At 40.2% G+C, this 23200-nt stretch overlaps 4 protein-coding genes and 1 long non-coding RNA gene across 5 annotated transcripts; 3 read left to right on the plus strand and 2 right to left on the minus strand.

The window, feature by feature from the left end:
- Nucleotides 1-2177: 2177 nt before the first annotated feature.
- On the minus strand, nt 2178-5290 carry LOC130695858 (uncharacterized). Its single transcript, XM_057518929.2, has 14 exons — nt 5109-5290; nt 4837-5038; nt 4625-4774; nt 4444-4562; nt 4079-4196; nt 3903-3995; nt 3772-3804; nt 3586-3669; nt 3386-3515; nt 3124-3313; nt 2891-3022; nt 2749-2829; nt 2602-2677; nt 2178-2529 (listed from the first exon to the last, which is right to left on the minus strand). The coding sequence occupies exons 1-14, from the start codon at nt 5139-5141 to the stop codon at nt 2426-2428; spliced, it is 1545 nt and encodes a 514-aa protein (XP_057374912.1). The 5' UTR covers nt 5142-5290; the 3' UTR covers nt 2178-2425.
- Nucleotides 5291-5880: 590 nt separating this feature from the next.
- On the plus strand, nt 5881-13197 carry LOC130695837 (cuticlin-4-like). The gene is made up of 9 exons (XM_057518905.2): nt 5881-6008; nt 7552-7605; nt 9222-9303; nt 10115-10320; nt 10411-10550; nt 11125-11355; nt 11422-11578; nt 11658-11861; nt 11928-13197. The coding sequence occupies exons 2-9, from the start codon at nt 7558-7560 to the stop codon at nt 12126-12128; spliced, it is 1269 nt and encodes a 422-aa protein (XP_057374888.1). The 5' UTR covers nt 5881-6008; nt 7552-7557; the 3' UTR covers nt 12129-13197.
- A 503-nt stretch (nt 13198-13700) lies between these two features.
- On the plus strand, nt 13701-14089 carry LOC130695865 (uncharacterized). The gene is made up of 3 exons (XR_009002487.2): nt 13701-13772; nt 13826-13897; nt 13956-14089. It is a non-coding gene; the product is annotated as an uncharacterized LOC130695865 (long non-coding RNA).
- Nucleotides 14090-18836: 4747 nt separating this feature from the next.
- On the plus strand, nt 18837-21174 carry LOC130695826 (uncharacterized). The gene is made up of 2 exons (XM_057518886.2): nt 18837-18935; nt 19100-21174. The coding sequence occupies exons 1-2, from the start codon at nt 18920-18922 to the stop codon at nt 21004-21006; spliced, it is 1923 nt and encodes a 640-aa protein (XP_057374869.1). The 5' UTR covers nt 18837-18919; the 3' UTR covers nt 21007-21174.
- Nucleotides 21175-21343: 169 nt separating this feature from the next.
- On the minus strand, nt 21344-22937 carry LOC130695846 (aurora kinase-like). Its single transcript, XM_057518915.2, has 7 exons — nt 22784-22937; nt 22458-22643; nt 22242-22376; nt 22020-22178; nt 21780-21953; nt 21559-21711; nt 21344-21488 (listed from the first exon to the last, which is right to left on the minus strand). Exons 1-7 carry the CDS (start codon nt 22843-22845, stop codon nt 21449-21451), a joined length of 909 nt encoding a protein of 302 aa, XP_057374898.1. The 5' UTR covers nt 22846-22937; the 3' UTR covers nt 21344-21448.
- Between the last annotated feature and the right edge of the window lie 263 nt (nt 22938-23200).

Consider the following 23200-nt stretch of genomic DNA (forward strand, 5'->3'; position numbering starts at 1 on the left):
TCAACCGCTTTGCTACACCAAGTTTATTTCATTTAGGAGTTGTACCTTGTGCTAAACAAGTCAGATTATGTGTTTATATACTACACCTCGTTTAAAATTTATGTTTGTTATTTTCTCGCACGTTAAGTTATAATGAAGTGTCAGCCACACAAATAAGACGTTTCTAGAGGGGCAATGTGCACCGTATAACTTTCGGAAGCGTAGTGTTTCTTGCGGTATCTGGTTTCCATCACCCACATCGAGCATGCACAACCTTGCCAATCGATTGCCGATTAAAAGGGGTACATCAGAAGACGGCTGAAGGGGCCGCTGCAACACATCATTCTGTATGTGCGATCAATGCAAACGTGATTAAGCAGGACAGTGAACGAACGCTACGCAAACCAATAAATGTAATGCACATTATCTAGAAGGCAATGGGCATTGGCGATGCAACTTAAGTCGTTGAATCAAGGTTTTCTTTTTCATTGGAATGGAACTGATAGAGGATGATGAGGTAAGTCAACGTTGTCCCCACCATCTGCAACGAATCATTAGGGAAATGTATTATAATCGATTATTTTTTTCTTATTACGACAGTTCTCACCGTTGGTATGAGTTTGCAATCGATATCAAAGAAACCGGCAGCTGTCATTTGGGGTAGTGAAAGGGAGACTTCCATCCTTAAAAATTCTGCCTAACATGGCAGCTGATTAGATGAACCTTTTCAATGAATTGTATTAGATGACATACTTGACTCTTAAGAGAAATGTCTTCGAAATTCAAATTCTGTAGCTTTCTCGTTATCTTCACTGCCTGGAGACAATAAGTGAAGGCAATAGTGTGAATTGAAATGTCAAGGACCGTTGTTTAAAATTCATGTTACGCTATACCTCTTGTCGGACTACAGATGGTATGTAGGTTAGAGCAACGAAAGAAATCCAATCTTTGATGAGCAAAAGGATAAGCGTGTAAAGTTTAGTGTTGTGCGTTTTAGCTTGCGAATTTGTTAAAACGGAAAAGATGAAGAAAGAATTGTTAGTCATCCTGACAAAGTAACTAGTCGTCAATAAGAACGTAAATGGACCGAAACAGCAGTTGATGTAATGAACAAATTCGGTTGTCAAGTAGTATGTTGCCTTCCACAGTTTCAACTGACTGGAGCGTTGCTTGTCCTTAGCCTTGATATCTTTGCCAAGAGCATTCATCATTAGATACGCGATCCAACAAAGTATGCAAAAATAATAAAAACCAATGAGAACTAAAATGTGAAATAGGAATGTTCCTATAATCAGCAATTGATAGAAAAATGAGCTATCGTTCCACACGGACCAAATGAAGGTGAAGGAGATGAGCACTTCCTGCATTTCAGAAAAAATGAAGGTAAATGAATTAACTTATTTAGAACTAAGGTCGATCCTACCATGGCAGATGCGGCCAATCCTACTAAACATGGAATTCTGAATTTTTTGAAATCACGTTCGTTATAAAAACTAGTTTGTTCTATGCTATGAAGAACGCGCACAAGATGAGGCCAATGAATTGGCGAAACGGCAAGAAGCACAAAGTGCGATCCCAAAACTAGAATAATGTAGTTTATGGAATTGATGAAGTTATTCCATTTAAACGCCGCGGAGTGAGACAAATTTTTCCAAGACTGGGAGTCCATTGTTTCAGAGACGGTCATGACTGTCAAACCGAATTGGCATTCTGCGTCGACGAAGAACAAAAGAAGAGCAAAACCAGTGACACACCAAGAACAACGGCCACCGACTAACGGCAGATAATCGTGGAAATCAAGCGGAATACCGATGCACCGCATAAGCGTCGTCATCGGTCTCAAACTCCATTCAAAATCTAATTTACGTCGTTGATGCTCTTCGGCCCAAGCTGATGATTCCTTCATCAATGGCATGGTTCAATCAACTAGTTTCTAAAGTTCTAAAGCTAATGGGTCATAACCAAGTTTCTTTCATGAAAATAGGTGCGCTTAACCCCTTCCACGCATTATCTAATTACAAGTAGCCATCGACGTAATTACTTTGGCTAACAAACAAATATCCTTTTAGGCAAATGAATGACACTGTTCATAATGCCGATTGCAGAACAACAGCTGTAGAAATTTGCTTTGTATTTTAGGGGACCATAGAAACATTAAAACATTTCACGATAACAACTAAATGACGTTGCACATTATGCATAGCATCATTTTTTGTTCTCAGGCAGATAAATTGGGGTATATTCCTTTGAGCGAGACTAGATTGCATACGCATAAAAGCTTCAAAATGATACACCATAGTATAAATATGTAAGGCATTAAGATGGAACTTCTAAATAGCACTTAATATTTAAAAAATATATCTATGAATTAGAGAAGATCGCTTCGTGACTGTGCGTGTAATCAGACTTTAGGAACGATCGAGTTCCGAAGACATTTGATTCGATATCACGAGCTGCCCCCACCCAACTGTTTCAGAACGACGCGCGTCATCAAGGCTAACAGTAGACCAGCAGCAGCAGTTCCCATGGCACCGTAAGTAATATTCATCCCTGAAAGACCGTCATACTATTAGATGCTATTTGGCCATTTATCATTTTCGCAAATTCAAACAGAATAATTACCGAAGACAGTCATTTGTGGTGGTGATTGCCACATAACGTAGAGAGCGTGCAACCTTTGTTCCATAGGGTAAATGCACTGAAAAGATAAAATTTGAAAAGCAAAGATAAGTGACTTTCTTGTACACATTGAACAGCTGACGGTTGTACCTTTAATAATCGCTTGCCTTCGCCGTTGACTTCCGCGTAGGCGGCGCACAGTAAAGGTAAGATCATCATTGGGATGCACACCTGGCAATGACACCGTTACGCAGAAATTCGCCATTAATATTTTGTTGCGAAATCATCATACCTGAGCGATTTGAAGTGGGTGTGGCGTATTGGATAGCCATTCAACTAAGCCTATTGTTACCCACGCTAAACACAGCGTAGTGACACAGGTGGTCCAACGTTGAAACATTACGGACGATACACGCGTAGCGCACTGCGTAATTGATAAGATAACAAAAAAAACATTATGTATGCTAATAACGGAATAGAAAATAAAAATCCAACTCGTTATCTTTCTACTAGTTGGCAACTTGCCGATAATTTCCAATATCTTTGTAGCACAACTGCCGTCGACATGGGCTTGACACACTCTTCGTTAGCATTTTGCCTAGCCTCTGGCACGTTATGATGAAGATTGTCAGGAGATGCAACGTCATGCAATTCCAGCACCGTTCGTTGAGGGGATCGTGTAACAGCCGTTTCCGGTTCTCTGTGGGATCTTTTTCTGCTGAGAATAGAGCACAACATTTCATAAATATGCATGCACTTCCGGACGTTGAGCTTATTGTTTACATACTCTGAAGGTCCGTCCGTGGGTGTTGGCTCGTTATTGTTGCTTGTTGAGGCCGTATAACGCCTACGCAATTTTTTCTCGGCTTCGCCATCTGATGATTGATCAGCATCGCCATCATTCAGCCATAACATATCTGTGTTTACATTTCATGTTGAACAAATACGTTTCGACTATATTGCATTTGAAAATAGGAAGTTACGAACCACTGTGAGACGTATTGGGACCGAAACGTTGACGCTCGTAGATGGCAGCATCTCTTTCCAAATCCTGGATGAATCGGCGAATGCCTCCATTTAAGAAAAGAACAAAAAAAAATTAATGTTAAACATTTAAAATTGGGTTTAATAGTCAAGTGGTAAGCGAAAAGATACGTAATCAAGTCAGCTTACCCATTGTGTTAGTTCGGCAAACTGATAAAAGAACTGCCGTAAACCAGAATAATTAATTAAAAAGTATGTTTTTTTTTGTTTAGTTTTTCAAAACTAAAACATCAACGATTGTTTAAAGCCAGTGTAAATACCAATGCCAACTAGCGAATTCCAGAGAATAGCGAAAACAGAGAAAATGCACATGGCGATGAAACGAATCTGGCAGAGAATGGGCGTGATGCCAGCTATGTATTTTCGGGGTGCGAAAAAGAGAAAAAAAAATACAGTAAGCACAACCTTTTTTGGCTGTAGCTATTTAGCACGTTACCTGTTGCACACGTTTCCTGGTCTGCATACCAAGTGTAATATGCCGAAATGTTGTGGACGGCCACGAACGTCGTCATCAGCAGGAAGAAAACGAAGGCCGCATTAACTTTCAATACCGTCTGAGTGCATTAAAGGGAAAATTCAAATAAAAACACAAAAAACGATTAGTGCACACGCAACAACTGACAAATTAAACACGGCATATGGGCGTCTACGCCATTCTCGAAATTTCGTGTTACAACCCTTGCAATTCAACGCCCATTTGTGATGAGATAGAGGTGGACAATTGTTTAACAGAATATTATTCATTTCCTTCTCAAAACTGCACCGCAATAACCACAAGTTGTGATAAAAGTGTTGACTTACTTTAGCGTGGAGACGGACCATGTCGAGAAACTTTGAAGAATTGTACAATCGATAGGCCAAATTCTTGGAGTAGAGACCAAGTAGGCACCAAAAGAATGTCAGAGACACCATAGCGATACCTTTTATTCAAGACATGAAGCAATTATGCTAATGAAAAAGCTTTTACATTACAAAGGAATACCGTCCATGACGTCGGTGTGATGTGTCGCCTGAGATAGTCCCATCGATTTATCCCCGGTCATTGAAATTGCCGATTGGTTGAGCTTTAGCTCGCCAGCATGTGTGTGAACAACTTGGGCGATGACGTAAGTGCTAGTGGATACCACCAACACTATTGAGATCAAAATGCAATACAGAAAACACATTTATCGGGACTATGTTTAGGATCGTTACCTAGAGCTGAAATGATTGTTGATGTGTACAGAACGGCAGCCAAAACACCGCGGTCATTAGGTTGAATCCTGATACCCAGTGCGTGAGCGATAGAGATCCATAGCCACCAAGGCAGCCGTTTAGATCGTCGGACTAGATATTGTTTGGCAGGAACGTCAGCCATGCTAACCTTTTCTGATTCAATTCTCGCGTCGTAACCATGCTGTTATCACAGACGTTCTCTTAACACCGAGTGACATGTGTAAGGTAAAAAGTCACGTTGTGTCACTTACATTGTTGTTGTTCTCCATTTGTTGATAGGGCATCCTGCTGGCTGACTGTGGCACATCCAAGTCTCGCTCCTTGTCTCTTGCCGTCTGTTTTGATGCGTTCGTCACCGTCGAAAGCTGATTGAGCACACGAAATCCTCTAATGAAATCCCGCCTCTTGCCTGGCTGTCTCGAGTTTCAACAGGAAAACCACGAATTTTGATTAAAAAACAATAAATAAAAAGATTGTTTTAAAGAGCGCTAGATGGTGTTATGTATGTTTCCTCTACACACCTGGCTTCGTAATCGATTGATAATTTTTAAGATTCTCGATTAAAAAATGGCTATTCTTGAAGTCAATTGTGCCAAAATAATATGATCTATTAGTTTTCTGTACATTTTGGTACATGCAAGTTATTTAGATTCTCATTTTTATAGCAGAATAGTGAACAACGAAGTTTGGATTTGTTTAGGTTTGCCTCCCACAGGTCGTGACGTCAGCTAGTGTTGGGCTGTGTCTTGTGATGTACAAAAAGCCGAAGAGAAAGGCTGGTCTCGAGGAGAGTGAAATTGCCAGCCGTACTATCCAGGTGTGTTTTCGTGTTCGTGTGTTTCAGTCTCGTCTACTTCTTCTTTCGTTCGTTCACTTTTCTACGTTTCATTGTCTGGTTTTTAACGCAGATCCCACTCGTAAAAATCTAGAAAAAGTCATTAGTTCTTTAATGCTTCCCAAAAGAAACGAAATCTACATTACGTTGAATCGAGAATTACAATTATTTATTCGTTTCTTTTTCTCTTTCTACGTACATCAGGATATTTACCTCGACGTGCGATGAAGTGCTAGCTATCGAAAATCATTTGATATCAAGTTCATTTTACTTCGACTGGATTATAAAACTCTCACCTCTCTCTCCAGCTCAAAAGGTAACATCCATAAGTTTATATACCATTCCAGTCAGAATATACACATGCTTGGGCAATGGACGTGAGTGATGCAAACGCCGAGGGTGGAGCGCTTAGCAATAAGATTTCATTGTTTGTTACAAGACCTTCACGCTGCCATAGAAGGAGTGCGTGCCGTTTTCACCCATCTTGGCTTCACGCAACTCATTCGTCGTATTATTCAGACTTTTTTAAGACCTGGGTTTTTTCTTTGCCTCCCCTCCACACACCTTTTTGTTCGTTCGCTTTCCTTTTCACTTGGGGATGAAGGCCATTGTGTGTTGAGTCACAAATGCTGGAACGAGGAAGGATTGAACACCATGGCTCATGATTCGATTTCTTTTGAGTAAACAGGGAACATGTTTGTCACTCGATTCAACATGGCTGCTGCGTGTAGTCATCACTTTTCAAACGAATTAACATTATCTTGCTAGTCAGGTGTGACCCTGCGGTTGCACGAACATAACCTGAAAGAAATCTTTCTTTTTCCACTTTCGAAAATGGAGAGAGAGAGAGACAAAAACAAGCCTATTTGCCACGATATGCAAGAGAGGGGTGGTAGTAAACTGGTCGTTAGGTTTGCTGGAATTTCCAGTCAAGGTCTTCTCGTTTCGAAGACGAGTGGACGGCCTTCGCCACCGGAACTGGCTAATCATCCGTGGTCGTGTTCTCTCATTGGTTCCAGCACGACCGGTGCAGCCTGGAACACCAAAACTTTCATTCACGTTTACACAACCCATTGGTTCCATTTCTTTAATTTCTTTTCTAAACAAGAATATCGCTGGCCATATTGCGTCGTTAGATACTTAATGCACGATGACAAATTTTTATTTTTCCTTTGTATTTGCGTTCAGTGAAGGGCAGGAACAACGAACAGTTTGAGGTAAAAGTAGAAAAGAAGGGACCGGCATCATCATCCTCTCGTAACACAGGCATTTTCCCCTGCGGCTCTCTTAGTCCCCCTGCCTCCCACCGGTACAGTAACATCCTGCCACCAGGTAGAAAAAAAGAGAAAAAGGTGGATAATAAAATAAAAGAACTACGAAAAAAAAAAACATGTACATTTTCACTTGCAAACGGCATTTTTGTTTTAAAAGGTAGGCCTTTTAATGGTTGGGCGTATAGCAGAACACTGACCGAACCCCATTCTCCCATGTTAAGGAAAGTTTTGTGTAATCGAAAGTGAAGAGTGATTGAATGAATCGAACTTGGACTCGATACGTTTGTACCATTCAAAAAGCATTTCTTGTGTGCAACGGGGCGTGTTAAAAAAAGGGATCATATTCATACCTGTGCGAACCGAGGCGTCCTTTCACTTCTTTCGAAATGCAACGAGCTCTGAGATAGGCGACAACCAACTGTGAATCTAAAAAAAAATAAACACGCTCGAACGAATTATGAATATTTCTTTCTGCAATGTCATTTCTAAGATATTTTCTTCTATGAATAAAAAGAAATGACTGCTTGTTCTTGCATTATTAAATAATATTTTTTTTTGTGTTTTTTCATTGCGCTGGCCAATTAGGCAATCATGGGATTCTTCTCCCTCCGAGGCCGTCCGTTGATCGTCTGCTGTTGGGTAAGTTTCCAGTTTTTGTATTCAGGCTATTGTAATGTTCTTCCTCTACTTGGCTACTAAAAAAATCGTGAGCCATTCAACGTCTTTCCCCTTCGGCTGGTTGATTTTCAAATGGTGAACGAAATAATGAGGTGCAGTTGCACAACACGAAAACAAAAATGGATGAAAATAGCAATGACGACATTTTCAACCTTGCCTCTTCACGTTCGCCAATTTTGTAATTTATTTTCCCTCAATTTTCGGTAGGAAAACAAAAATGCGAGACTCTTAACCTTGAGCCGGATGCAATTGTTGGAATGGTCGTTAAGCATTTGCATTCAGGCCGCGTTCATGACGAAAATCATGCCATTTTGATATAGCGAGGGGCGTTTTACTTATAAAGAATCCTCAATGAAGGAGAGAGTACCTTATTCGAAAAAGAAAATTTCTGATCGTGGTAAAGAGTCACAAAAGTTAAACGTTTTCTTTCTTGTACATTGGAAAGGGATGCGTGCATCCACAAAAGAACGCGTGACGTGACCGGTCGACGACCTCCGTCTATGAACCATCCTCAGGGTAGAAAAGCGATAAAAACCATTTCTTTTTCTTGTGAAATTTGTTACGTTCCTTTTCCTTCTTTATTCTCTCTGGCCTCCCCCCCTACTGTGCGTTCTCGTTGGGATAGGGTTCTATATAATTTATCCTCAACATCGCTGAACCCACCATCCTAACTCTCCACTGTCTGCACTGCCATTTTATTTTTAAAGCGTCTCTTTCACGCTCTGTGTAAATATATGTAGACAACGAACCACAAGAGAAGAGAGGGGGGGGGGAATAATACCTTGTCTGAACGATGACGGTTGAACCTTATGGGAATCGACATTCGCTAAGCTTCTCAGCCAGGTCTCTGGGAATGACTTTCACCTTTTATATTTTTACAATGTACATGAGCTGCAGACGGGAAATCCGTTGTGTGCGCGACAGTTCATTTTGAAAAAGAGGGAGAGACCTGCACCTGTGCATGTTCTGAAGATGCCCTGACTCTTGTTTCGATTCCGTTATTCGTGTCAACGAACCTTTCCCTTTCCACCGGAAATGTTCGAAGCAAAGAAGAGAAAGTTGTGATTTTTTTCTTCTTCGGAAGACGCTAGTCACGTCGTTATAACCATTAAGCTAAACACAGAGTATAGGGATCAAGACCCGACGTTCGTCATTTATTTTGTGTGTGAAGAATTCGTGAATTTACAACGGTGTTTTTCTTCACGATTGCCCTCTGGTAATGGCTGAAAAAAGCCGTTAGATTTTTGTCCATTAAATTCGAGTCGACGTTGCGTATAGTTTGAACTTGGTTGATTGATCCCGTGTATTGCAGCTCTTCCTTTCCCCCCTTCTGTTTATCTGAAGCAAAACATAGAGGGAAAAAAAGACAACCCGTTAGATTTGCTGGGCCAGTGGAGAACATAATTTTGTTTGGAAGGTCCGAGTAACGCTGACAACATTAAATGTTTTCCTCTTTTTATTTTTGTATGGAAAATTTTAACGGTGACAAATAAGACCTTCATTTCTTTACTGTTCAATATTTCATTTTTTTTTTTAACTGTGTTTGATTTATTGTGTTTTTTTTTTTATGATTGCAGTTGTCAGTTTTGGCCGTTGCGTGCGCTGCCGAAGAGTCGACGACCATGGCGTACCCTGTCACGTCCGACGTTACATCTAAAGGTAAAAAAACATTTCGGATGCTAACAGAAAAACAGCGGGAAACAACTCGTTCGTATCCATTAAAACGGGAGATTTCTATTGTTTTTTTTTGTTTCAAAAAGAGAAAATAGATGTTCACGTTTGTCGCATAGCCCGTACGTGATAGTTTCACGGAGAACGGGACCGGTTCGGCCCATTCAGAAACAATTTCGTGTGAGAATCAAAAACAAAACGATGGGCACAGGTGACATGGAAGGAAATAAAGAAATAGAAAGCCCGTCTACCTGTTGTCTTTTTTTTTTTTGGACTCTGTACTAGTGATTGGTGAAAGTCGGAGAGACCGGAATGGCGGCATCGTTCGTCTTTCTTTTCTCTTCTCTCCCGCATCACATTGACGGGCTCTATTCTTTCACTTCTGTTTGACTTTGCTCCGTGTATGGGATGCGTATTAAGATGCGGCGTGCAACTCCACAAAATATTCGAATAACAAGAGAAAGTCCGTCCGACAAAAAACAATTCTTCGTTGGCATCTCCAGTAAAGTTCGCCTTGAGCCGCGCCCCACTTTCAAAAGTCCGATGTAGGTTAGACGAGAAAGTGGGCTTGACGGTTAACCGCTGCGAAAATGGCCAAGGCAAAAAGCATCTCGTAATCACCCATATATGTTGCCAAAATAGTTATCGATTGTTTGAAACTGTGTAAAAAAAAAAGATGGAGAAATATGAGATGCATTTCATTCCCATGGCCCGTTTTCTCAATTTTTTGTTCGTTTGTTAAACGAGAAACTAGCGCAACGTGAATTAAAATTTTTTTTATTTGTTTCTTAATGAATAGATGGTCTGGTGGATACGGTCAACGTCGATTGTCACCAGCAGGAAATGCAGGTGACGCTATCGACGCTGGTGCCTTTCCACGGCATGGTTTACCCGCGCGGTCTCACCAAGAAATCGCCTTGCATGGCCGAATTCGACGTCCAGCTGGGTGACCGATTCACCTATCGGGTCCCGCTCCGTTCCTGCAACACCATGTTCATAGATACCGTAAGCCTTCCTTTCTTCTTTTTTTTTGTTTTTGGAAAGCTAAATTGCTTGAAAACGGACGTTTTTGCACGCGTGACTTGCGTTTGGCAGGAGGATGGATTCATCGAGTACTTTAACACGATCGTCGTCCAGCCGCACAAGAAGCTAGTTACCAACCAAGGACGCGGTTATCACGTCCGCTGTCGCTACCAAACCAAGGATACGGCCATCATTTCCGGATTTAACGTCAGGTATCATCCTCTTCTCTTTCTTTAAAAAATAAAAAGGACGGAATTGTATCAAACTGAAAGAGCGGGGGCGGTGTGTAAACCAATAAAGAGACCAACAAAATATCCAAGGCCCTTTTTGGTTGATGACTGTCAGCTGGATGTAACGTACACACCCAAGGCTATAAGCAACGAGGATTCACGGAGAAGATCGTCCTTCTCTTTTCGGGGAAACGTTTTGTTCCGCCAAGTTGGGCCGTTTCTTTTTTGAAAAAGCAGTTCCTGGATTTCTCGCATTTTCTTTACGCCAGCCGCTCGTCAAAAAGCCGTTGAAACACGCATTGAAAAATGAAATTAAAAAAAAAAAGATATTCGACCGTGAAAGGTCGCATTTCGATGGACCGTTGCAACTCTAATGACCGGTGTAAAAAAAACAAAAACTAATTTGAGCGGATGGGCAATAAAAAAAATGAACATTTAGCCCCGAGTTTGTCGACCTCCGCTTTTTTTTTTTAATTGTACAAACAAAACTTTTGTTTCACGTTGTACCAACTTGTGGATGAACTTGAAATTTATGAAATTCTTGATTTTATTTTAGCTTTACGGGAAGTACTAAATTGGACACGACCTCTCCATTGCCCGGAACGATGATGCACATCTACGCTGGCGATGCTGTCAATCACGTTCCAGCTGAAAACGTGAAAATCGGCGACCCGTTGACGTTGAAGGTAGCACTCGACCAACAAGAGGTATTCGGCATGACAGTTGCCGATTGTACCGTCCGTGACGGTCTCGGATGGAGTGAACAACTCCTCTACAACGATCAAGGGTATGTTTTTCTTTAGCCTATTCAACACATTGAAAGCCTTTTGTTAAACGTGTTGCAATTTGAAAGGTGTCCCGTCGATTATGAGATCATGCCACCTTTTGAGTATGACGTCAACAAGACGTCGGCCATGGTCAAATTCCAGGCACACAAATTTCCCTACACATCGTCCGTCTATTACCAGTGCAACGTGCGACTCTGTTTGCGTAATGGAGGTTGCGAAGAGGTAAATATCTAAAGCATTTTGAATTTGTTTTTTATGGAACATTTTATGCAATTGGTTTTCTATATATTTTTTTTATTAGCCACCACTGTGTGACAATCAGGGTAATAACCTTCGCCGCAAACGAAGGCAGGTAGAAGAAGACGGTCCGAAAGCTGATTATCGAATTGACCATCCATCGTTTGCTCGGAATGCGACCACTGTCGAGGTCTTTGGTGGTTTCTACGTCACTGACGCCACCGATGGCGGAGAGACGCGTCTCTTTGACGGCGAGCCCATCGAAGAGGTACGTTTAAATACACCCGAAAATGTATAGTCTATCATTAAATTTTTAAAAATTGGATTTCAATAGAACAAAGAGGACCAGCTTTGCATATCTCCGCGTGACTTTGCCATCGGTATCGCCGTGGCTGGCCTCATTCTGATGATCGCAGTCGTCGCTGCCATCTTGTTCTTGTGCGCCAGACGGCGACATAAGCGCGTCTCGTCTACCACCGGAAGCTCCGTCTACTCCGGCCCGTACACCAATACGGCCTACAGTCATTCGAGTTGAACGTGAAAATTACAAAAAAAAAAACTCGCGTGTCTTACACTTAATTACGAAAAACAAAAAAAAAAAAGAAAAGTCTTTTTCCCCGTTCCAACTTAACAACCCCGTTGATTGTGTGTGCTGCAACACCTTTAACGTCCCATCATCGCGTTCGTGTATTGGTGTTACGCAATTTCTTCTTTCCCCTTGTGTTTAAATTCTTTTGAAATTTCGCGCCTCTTGATGGAACTCTCCCCACTCGCTCGATAGGGTTGTGCGTTGGTCTTGGAAATAATGTTTGGAGTGTCTACGTGTGATCACTTTGAATCGTAAGTTTTGCACCGGAAATGCCGTTTTTTTTCATAACTCGTCGTTTCGCGAAGATTACGTCATTGATGCTGTTTTGCATGGACGGTGCCATAACCGCGTCACTCTATTCGTTTGTATTGTGCAATATGTTCATCTTGTTTATGACCATGTTTTTTTATTCTTAATGACTTACCAATAACTTACTGATGCAATCCGTGAATGAGTGACGTCGATACGAATGTCGATGGCACTCATTCCGTCGCAACTTGTCGGACGGCTCCATTATAGCGGAGGCGTTGCTGGCGACTTGCTTTCGATTCCCGTGTGCAATATGATCGAGAAAACATAATTCGAAGTTTCTTGAAAGAAAAAATTATAATTCAGTATTGCGTTTGAAATGCTGCACTTCCCGCTGAAAACGCACAACAGAAAGATGACACAAAATTAATCTTCTTAATTGTCTTGCTTGTTAAAAATGAATGGTCGTTTTTGTTTCAATTAGAATTTCCTTTTTTTGGTGGGAGAGGAGAAAACAAAACATGTCAAAATATGGGTGCTGTTCAATACGATCATTTTGGTTATCGATTCTTACTTATCTAACATTCTCCGTGGAAAATCCCATTTGCTAATATTTAATAATTCGCATTTCAAAAACAAAAAACAATTCCTCTCTGTTTTAGTATATTGATCGTATACTTGTATTGTTTTTTTTCTTTCCACTTTCTTCGTGCAATATCATGAGGGAAAACAAACGGAAAATACAACGTCCATTTCAACTTTCTAATGGCGAAATTATTCTTGTTATTTTACTTAAAATAATTCAGCTGAATTTGTAGAATTATTAAATTATAATATTTAAAATTAATATAATTAAATATTTTAGTTGGAATACTTACATGCGATTACCAAATCGACCGCTAGATGGCGAAAAGATTGATTTGAAAAATAATTTGATTACGATAAGTAATTTTTTTATCGCCGATCGCCGATCATTCTTAACTAAAGAGATCGGCGAGAAATATTGTGATCGTGATCGGCAAGTCTGTTTTATCGTCACGTGGATGCCGTAAGGCATAGCGAGGACAAAAAACGTCATCAATCAAATCAATGAAAAGTGTTTACGTATGGCAATCCGTTTAACATAAAAAAATTTAAAAAAATGTCCGAAAAAAAAAAAATCACACTTTTTTCTTTTTTTCCCACACGTAGCCATCTACCGCTCAGACTCGTTATTACTGGCGTAGGCAATTTCAGTCCATTGGATGCCATTCGCAGTTAGTTCAGTAGCGTGGATGGAGAGAATAACGCGTGGCTGGAGGAACAATTGAAAAATGGATAAAATAATACAACAAAAGGATGGTAAGTATAAACATTATTATATTGGTTTTCAATTATTAATTATTGTTTATTAGATCAAATTATGAAGCTGCAGGCCCAATTATTGGAACAACACAAAATATTAGATAGCAGCAAAGCTAAGGATGGTAAGGCCTAATACGTGATGATTCTATTTATTTGCTTTTATTCATTTGTGTTTTGTAGCTCAAATTTTGAGTCTACAAGCTCAGCTAGGGAAAAAGAACAAATAGGAACGGAACAGTTTCCAAACAGTGAAGGAGGTTTTTCCAAACTCATCCCTAACTGAACCTGAGGATGAATTGGCATTAGGCGAACACAGTCAGGTACCTAAACTTTTCAAATAAGAATTCAAAATAAGTATAGAATTTTAACAAACAATTATTTATTGTTTAGTTATTCAGTCTACCACCTGAAAGTGTGTTAAAGTTAAATTCTGTTAGTGCTGCACTAACAGAATTGTTAGTAATAAGTCCATGCAGCGAAAGGAGTGAACAATTGTGGGACCGTATTTGGGCTGAAAATGGATGTGGTACGGAAACCCAGAAATAGCAGGAGTTCAACATAAAACATGAATTAGGTACTTTTCGTTTTTTGTCTATCAAAAAAGTATTTTTAATGCTATTTTTTTGCATTCACAGAATTTTAGTGGGGGATTAAGTCAAGTCTGGAAGTGTTACAGGATGGAAGAGTGAGCCTACAGTTGAAAAACACTGAAAGTGTATTACCATTAAGGTATGAGGTAAAGTAATAGAGTATGCAAATTGTCTAATGAGAACTACCATCTTGTGTGAATGAATCCTGTGTAACAGCAATCCTTTATGGTTCTGTCACAGCTAGAAGCCTCAAATAATTCTGCTTCTCTGGCTAAAGAACAACTTGTCATTTACGTTCAGAGTGTTGGTGAAGCTGGGTACTTAAATGGCCCTAAAGATGTTTCATTTCGTTGGCATTGCAGCGATGAACATCATACATGGACTCTTCAGGTATGAAAGGAATTTTCTTGAAAATTTTTTGAATTTATGACGAAGCATTTCTCCTCCTTTTTGCCACCCATGTCTAATCTAAAAAAAAAAAATTTATCCAATAGGAAAGGATTTTCAGCATACTGGGAACACAACTATCAACAATGCAACATTCTATGGGTGCTATTTTATCATTCAAGAGCCTTATACAATGATTTTCATCTGCAATTTGTATGGCCTTTCCCAAGCTTCTGCCATAAGTTGAATCTATGAGTCATGTAAGTCACATGAGCAACAATTGAGATGCTTAATGGAGTTGTTTTTCTTTTCTCAGTGTAGGTTAATAGTAACATTGGATCTGAAAAGATTCTTGGTTGGGGCAAGACACTGAATAAATTGTAATGATTGAATGGATGACATAACATTTCTATACTTAATTCGGATTCCCGAGACGGTATTTTATATTTAAAAAATTGAAGTGCATATCTGGGCTCCCTTCCTTTCCGTAGCCCCGTTTCCCCTTGACTCGTAATAAGCCCGTAGGGGGTCATGCCCCTACTGTACGGTATATATAAAAATAACATATACCGAGGTTTGGAGGGCTCTGGCCGGAAAGGGGACGTGGATGTCCGCTTAGTCCGATGATGTGTTCACGGAGGGCTCTGTGGCTACCCACAAATCCGAACTAAAGGTTAATCGCTCCTGTAAAAATGTTCCATATCTTCGGCTCTTCTTCCGGCTTCTCTTAGCCAATCACCGGGTAATCTCCCCGGTGGGTCAACAAGGCAGTGTCTCCCCCTGCCTGGGTTGACGGCAACTTTTGAAAGGGCTATTGTGCCTTTTTAAAGTTGCAAAAATAATTGTAGTGTGCAGAGAATTGTCAATAAATTTTTTTTTTTACGTATTTTGCAAAATTTGCTACTTTAATTTATCAACTTTTTTTTTATTTAGCTTGCTCAATTCACCTTTAATGTTTATGCCACCTTTGATGGTAAGCATTGTTTCCATTGGTTTATCGTTTATCTGTAAGCATTCAATTATAATCCAGGGATCGAACCCTGGATGTTCGGCACACCGCGCCGATGCTCTACCAGTGAGCCATGAATCATATGATGTCAAGTTGGCTTTTTTCTAGTCTCTTGCGGACTTGCATTTACACTTTGAATAAAACTGAAATGCAATACTGCAATATTCTTTTCTACATTTAGATATAGATCTTTATACATCTAGTAAGGTTTGAACCCAGGGTAACAGTTATCGCAGCTGAATGCTCTACCACAGAGCTATTGACCTTATGAAAGCAATAGAAAGATAAACATATAGTAGTGAAAGACTGCATAAACATCCTAGACGATAACATATGATATGCGATAATAAAAATATAGACACATCTCGTGGCTCAATGTTAGAGCATCGGCGTTGCACGCTGAATGTCTGGGGATCGATTCCCATACCAGTAAAACAATATACAAATACAAAATTACTTCAGAAAATATCCAGGTATTACACGTCGTTCCTTGTCTAAGTTCAAGAATTCAAAAAGTGTAATAAAATAATAATTGAATACTTACAGATAAACGATACAACGGTGGCAAAAAAAAATAAAAATGAATTGTGCAAGCTAAATAAAAAAAAAGGTTGATAAATGTAATGTGTGAACAAAGCGAACACAGACAATGAAAGAAGCAAATTTTGCAAAATACCATTTTATAAAAAAAAATTTATTGACAATTCTCTGCACATTACAATTATTTTTGCAACTTTAAAAAGGCACAATAGCCCTTTCAAAAGTTGCCGTCAACCCAGGCAGGGGGAGACACTGCCTTGTTGACCCACCGGGGAGATTACCCGGTGATTGGCTAAGAGAAGCCGGAAGAAGAGCCGAAGATATGGAACATTTTTACTGGAGCGATTAACCTTTAGTTCGGATTTGTGGGTAGCCACGTCGCCCTCCGTGAACACATCATTGGACGAAGCGGACCCCCACGTCCCCTTTCCGGCCAGAGCCCTCCAAACCTCGGTATATGTTGTTTTTATATATACCGTACAGTAGGGGCATGACCCCCTACGGGCTTATTATGAGTCAAGGGGAAACGGGGCTACAGAAAGAAGGGAGCCCAGATATGCACTTCAATTTTTTAAATATCAAATACCGTCTGGGGAATCCGAATTAAGTATAGAAATGTCATGTCATCCATCCAATCAATACAATTTATTCAGTGTCTTGCCCCAACCAAGAATTTTTTCAGATCCAATGTTACTATTAACCTATATTGAGAAAAGAAAAACAACACCATTTAACATATCAATTGTTGATCATGTAACTTACATGACTCATAGATTCAACTTCTGGTGGAAGCTTGGGAAAGGACATACAAATTGCAGGTTAACATCATTGTATAAGGCTCTTGAATGATAAACTAGCACCTGTAGAATGTTGCATTGTTGATAGTTGTGTTCCCAGTACATGAAAATCCTTTCCTATTGGATAAAATTTTTTTTGGTAGATTAGACATGGGTGGCAAAAAGGAGGAGAAATTCTTCGTCATAAATTCAAAATTAGTTGAAGAAAAATCCTTTCATACCTAAAGAGTCCATGTATGATGTTCATCTCTGCAACGGCAGCAAAATTAAAACATCTTTAGGGCCATTTAAGTACCCAGTTTCCCCAACACTCTGAACGTAAATGACAAGTTGTTCTTTAGCCAGAGAAGCAGAATTATTTGAGGCTTCTAGCTGTGACAGAACTATAAAGGATTGCTGTTGTACTGGATTCATAACACAAGATGGTACTTCTCATTAGGCAATTTGCATTACTCTATTAATTTACCTCACACCATAACGGTAATGCACTCTCAGTGTTTTTTCATCTGTAGGCTCACTCTTCCATCCTGTAACACTTCCAGACTTGATTTGATCCCCCGTTAAATTCTGTGAATGCAAAATAATAGTATTAAAAATACTTTTTCGATAGACAAAAACCGAAAAGTACCTAATCCATGTTTCATGTTGAACTTGTGCCATTTATGGGTTTCTGTACCACACCCATTTTCGGCCCAAATACGGTCCCACAATTGTTCAGTTCCTTCACTGCATGGGCTTATTACTTACGATTCTTTTAGTGCAGCACTAACAGAATTTAAATTTAACACACTGTCAGGTGGTGGACTGAATAACTAAACAATAAATAATTGTTTGTTAAAATTCTTTACTTATTTTGAATTCTTATTTGAAAAGTTTAGGTGCCTGGCTGTGTTCACCTAATGCCTACTCATCCTAACGCTCAGTTAGGGATGAGTTTGGAAAAACCTCCTTCACTGTTTGGAAAGTGTCCCATTCTAATTTTCTTTTTTTTCCAATAACTGAGCATGTAGACTCAAAATTTCAGCTAAAAAATACAAATGATTAAAAGAACACAAATACAATCATTATGTATTACCATCCTTTGTTTTGCTGTTATCTAATATTCTGTGCTGTTGCAATAATTGAGCCTGCAGGTCCATAATTTGATCTAATAAACAATAATTAATAATTGAAAACCAATATAATAATGTTTATACTTACCATCCTTTTGTTGTATTATCTTATCCATTTTTCAATTGTTCCTCCAGCCACGCGTTATTCTCTCCATCCACGCTACTGAACTAACTGCGAATGGCATCCAATGGACTGAAATTGCCTACGCCAGTAATAACGAGTCTGAGCGGTAGATGGCTACGTGTGGGAAAAAAAGAAAAAAGTGTGATTTTTTTTTTTTCCGACATTTTTTTTTTTTTCTTATGTTAAACGGATTGCCATATTTACGTAATTAAAACAAAGGATAAATAGCAAGAAAATTTCCAAACTAAACTCATTTTGGCTTTGTTGTGAACATTAGTGGCGTAAAATGACAGGTAGAATGATAGATTAAATACGTTAACGGGTTGTATGGCTTTACCATCCCTCTCCTCCTGGCAATGGATTTTTCAGCCACGTGGAAATCAACGCGAGACAGAGTAAATGGACGTGAATCAGGAGCAACAAGCGCGGGAGTAGTTAGCTAATGAACCCTTTAGGCTTCCGTCGCCCTCGGGTGCCCTTAACATTGGCAGGATTGGCTGAGGTCAGGTATAAAAGCCAAGGCATAAGTGCCGTTCATCAGCAGATTGCTCGACCTCTTCATTCAGCAAGCATCAAAAAAGCAGTATGGTGTCAAAAATAGGTAACTTATTTTTTTAAGAATAATTCTTTGTATTTAAATTAGATTAGTGTAATAGTTTTTGTAAGTATTGAATTTAAAAATAATCTAATTCTTGCCAGGTTTTGTTATGTGGTTTTACTAATTGACAGTAGGCTATAACGTAACTGATCGTTATTTATTTCTAGTGGCGATGAAGTTGTGTATATTGGTTGCCATCCTGGGCGCGTTTCCTTCCATGGTTTCCGCCAGGGTTATGGGTAAAGCGATGGAAATGCAAAGGCAGAGCGGAGGTGGATATTCGTACGCGACTGCTAGCTACACCACCACTACCCCGAGTTATTATACCACTACTGCAGCTCCCATCTACTACACTGAGGCCCAGAAATATTATGCTGAACCTACATACTACACTACAACCACTGCTGCCCCAGTTTACTACAATGAGGCTCCAAAATACTATGCTGAGCCAACTTACTACACCACTGCTGCTCCAGTCTATTACACTGAGGCTGTGAAGTATTATTCTGAGCCATCTTACTACACCACCACCACTGTTGCTCCTGTTTACTACACCGAGGCTTCCAAGTACTATGCTGAACCCACTTACTACACGACTACAGCTGCTGCTCCAGTCTACTACACCGAAGCTGCGAAGTACTATGCTGAGCCCACTTACTACACGACTACAACTGCTGCCCCAGTCTACTACACCGAAGCTACGAAGTACTATGCTGAGCCCACTTACTACACCACCACTGCTGCTCCAGTCTACTACACCGAAAGCACGAAGTATTATGCCGAGGCAACTTACTACACCACCACTGCTGCTCCAGTCTACTACACCGAAGGCACGAAGTATTATGCTGAGGGAACTTACTACACCACCACTGCTGCACCAGTTTACTACACCGAGGCACCGAAATACTATGCTGAGCCAACTTACACCACTACTACTGCTGCACCAGTTTACTACACCGAGGCACCGAAATACTATGCTGAGCCCACGTACTACACTACCACCACTGCTGCTCCTGTTTACTACACCGAGGCCATGAAGTACTATTCTGAACCAACTTACTACACCACCACCACTGCCGCTCCAGTCTACTACTCCGAGGCTCCCAAATACTACGCTGAGCCTGCTTACTACACCACTGCTGCCCCAGCCTACTATGCTGAGCCCCCGAAGTATTATTCTGAACCATCTTACTACACCACAACTGCTGCTACAATCTACTACACTCAAGCTCCGCAATATTATGTTGAACCTACTTACTATACCACCACTACTGCAGCTCCAGTTTACTACACCGAGGCAACGAAGTACTATGCTGAACCAGTTTACCACACCACTGCCGCTCCAGTCTATTACACTGAAGCCTCGAAGTACTATTCTGAACCATCTTACTACACCACCACTACTGCAGCTCCTGTTTACTACACTGAGGCAACAAAGTATTATTCTGAACCAGCCTACTACACTACCACTGCTGCTCCAGTCTACTATACTGAGGCCGTAAAATACTACGCTGAGCCTACATACTACACCACCACTGCTGCGCCGGTCTACTACACCACCACTGCTGCGCCGGTCTACTACACCACCACTGCTGCGCCGGTCTACTACACCACCACTGCTGCTCCAGTCTACTATACTGAGGCCGTAAAATACTACGCTGCGCCGGTCTACTACACCACCACTGCTGCGCCGGTCTACTACACCACCACTGCTGCGCCGGTCTACTACACCACCACTGCTGCGCCGGTCTACTACACCACCACTGCTGCGCCGGTCTACTACACCACCACTGCTGCGCCGGTCTACTACACCACCACTGCTGCGCCGGTCTACTACACCACCACTGCTGCGCCGGTCTACTACACCACCACTGCTGCGCCGGTCTACTACACCACCACTGCTGCGCCGGTCTACTACACCGAGTCCACGAAGTACTATTCTGAGCCAACTTACTACGCCACTACTACTGCTCCTCCAGTCTACTATACCGAGCTCCCGAAATATTACACTAAACCATCGTACTACACCACGACTGCTGCTCCGGTCTACTACAAAGAGCCATCGAAATACTAATTAATTTATTCTAGATGTTTGTAGGAGATGTGGATCACGGTTTTTGCATCGATTCCTTGTTTTATTTGATATTGTGAAACTATATTTCGTGTTGATGGTGTGTTATGAAATCACGGTATATTTCAATACAGAGGATTTTCAAACAATCAAAATAACATTATAATATTTGCCAACTTTTTGGGTAGCTAATTTGCTCTACACCATTGCCAATTTAATTAATGATATAAATTTTTATTTTATGAATAAATAAATAAAAAGTAAATGGTTGGAATTAGTAATAGCATTGTGTATCACAACTTCACTATCCACTGAATAAGATATTTCACGAAGGCAACGGAAGTTTAAACATTTATTTTGCGAGATTGATAAGGAAAATTTAAGAATTAGGTATTTTATAAGAAAGGTGGTTGTCAACACAGAATATAAAAGAAAGACATATGTGCTATGCTTTCTCAGGTTTCACTTTTTGGAAGGATGGTAATCTATAAAAAAACAACGAAAATGATTACATGTGTGTGCAACAGCATTGCAGGTACGAAAATGTTAGCTTACCTCGACCGCACTTCTTCTGAAAGATGCATTACAATCCACGGATGTTCCAGTAACTTCTTAAGAGGGATTCGATCTTCTGCTTTTGGTCTGAGTAATTTAGCAATTAAATCTTTCGCTCCCACAGAAAGATGGGCCGGAAATCGTATGTCAACTCTACGTTAACGAATGAAGAGTTTGAGAAACGAAAAGTGGAAAGTCTTTTAAGGCGCGAACCAAATTACTTGCAAATACGGCGGTAAGTAAGATCTTGTTTTTCCTCTTCAAAAGGTGGTGAGCCAACCAAGAATTCGTAACACAGGATACCAAGAGTCCACAAATCTACGTGTTCATCGTGAGAACGCCCTTCTACCATTTCGGGGGCTAGATAATCTAGTGTCCCGCACATGGTTGTACGTCTGGAATAAATTTAAACTAGAAATTAGGCTCAGTGTATCAATTTGTGTCGAGCACTATAGGCTTACCTTGACGAAGGTGCATGCACAGACCAACCGAAATCAGCGATTTTAATTTCTCCATGAATTCCCAATAGAAGATTTTCTGGTTTGATGTCCCGATGGATAACTTTTTGTGCGTGACAGTACATCAAAGCGTCTGCCAACTGAGCCATGTAATTCGCCGTTCTCGAATAGAATTTATATTGTTATTTAAGCAACATGATTTTTATATATGCTATTTGTGAATACTGTGGTTCAGAAAATCGACCGTGAGGTTGGCGCTTTAAGAACTTATACATCTCTCCATTCGCGGCGAATTCCAATATGAGATATATGCGTGTTTCATCATAGAAATATCCATACATATGTAGAACATTGGGGTGCCTGTAATTGGTCCAAAAACGAATTAAGTTTGTGACAACACAATGTTCGTGCTGCTAAATATTTGGATTCAGTTTGCTGTACCGCAAATGTGACTGAATCTCTATTTCACGTCTCAACTGATGTTCCATATGGCACTTTTGTAGTTGTGACTTAAACAAAACTTTCAGTGCTACAATGAACTTGGTCTTAATTTCTCTGGCCAAGTACACATTTCCAAATTTCCCTTTGCCAAGTGGCCTTCCGATTTCAAAATTGTCAAGACTCCATCTAGATAATAAGTAGAAGCAAACATAAGATGTGGGTTTCTCAGGTTTATCAGTTACATTCATATTCAAAAATGTGCATTAACGACAAAATTAAAAAAATTCAAAATAACAGTTGTGAAAACGAAATCTAAAGGAAAATACTCGTCTGAAGTCTCGTCCACTTGGTTTGTGGAGCTCTCTTTCAACGGCTGCTTGGTTTCCATATTTAATAGAATAAAAAAACCACTTAGTTTTTTCCAATCGAAATCAATTTCATTTGAGGATTTGTTCAGAATTATAGTCTGATTTTTCTAGCAGTTTCGCTACACAAAACGATTTGGACAAAGACGAAAATTTGAAGGATTTGTTTAAACGGTGACAGCATTGTCGGCTGCACTTTTTTCTTTCATTGCGCTTTCTCATTTCAAATTAAACGGAAATGTAAAGGTTTTGAAATACCATTTTCCTAAGAGGTCTTCAAAATTTTACCATTAAATTTAATAAACTGAATTCTAAACATGGTATATTACGGGCTTAATTGCCAGTTTGTTGCTGATGCAGTACCCACCAAAGTTCCTC

This window comes from Daphnia carinata, chromosome 5 (genome assembly GCF_022539665.2).
Source record: "Daphnia carinata strain CSIRO-1 chromosome 5, CSIRO_AGI_Dcar_HiC_V3, whole genome shotgun sequence".
NCBI lineage: Eukaryota > Metazoa > Arthropoda > Branchiopoda > Diplostraca > Daphniidae > Daphnia > Daphnia carinata.

Excerpts from the sequence above, each read along its gene's own strand:
- LOC130695858 (XM_057518929.2), bottom strand. The coding sequence starts at position 5,141 with ATGCCCTATCAACAAATGGAGAACAACAACAAT. Across the intron at positions 5,039-5,108 it reads AAATGGAGAACAACAACAAT|CATGGTTACGACGCGAGAAT; the intron begins GTAAGTGACACA and ends CTGTGATAACAG. Across the intron at positions 2,530-2,601 it reads ACCACAAATGACTGTCTTCG|GGATGAATATTACTTACGGT; the intron begins GTAATTATTCTG and ends ACGGTCTTTCAG.
- LOC130695837 (XM_057518905.2), top strand. The coding sequence starts at position 7,558 with ATGGGATTCTTCTCCCTCCGAGGCCGTCCGTTGATCGTCTGCTGTTGG. Across the intron at positions 9,304-10,114 it reads GTCCGACGTTACATCTAAAG|ATGGTCTGGTGGATACGGTC; the intron begins GTAAAAAAACAT and ends CTTAATGAATAG. Across the intron at positions 11,862-11,927 it reads ACGGCGAGCCCATCGAAGAG|AACAAAGAGGACCAGCTTTG; the intron begins GTACGTTTAAAT and ends GGATTTCAATAG.
- LOC130695846 (XM_057518915.2), bottom strand. The coding sequence starts at position 22,845 with ATGGAAACCAAGCAGCCGTTGAAAGAGAGCTCCACAAACCAAGTGGAC. Across the intron at positions 22,644-22,783 it reads GTGGACGAGACTTCAGACGA|ATGGAGTCTTGACAATTTTG; the intron begins GTATTTTCCTTT and ends CTTATTATCTAG. Across the intron at positions 21,489-21,558 it reads TCAGAAGAAGTGCGGTCGAG|ATTACCATCCTTCCAAAAAG; the intron begins GTAAGCTAACAT and ends GTTTTTTTATAG.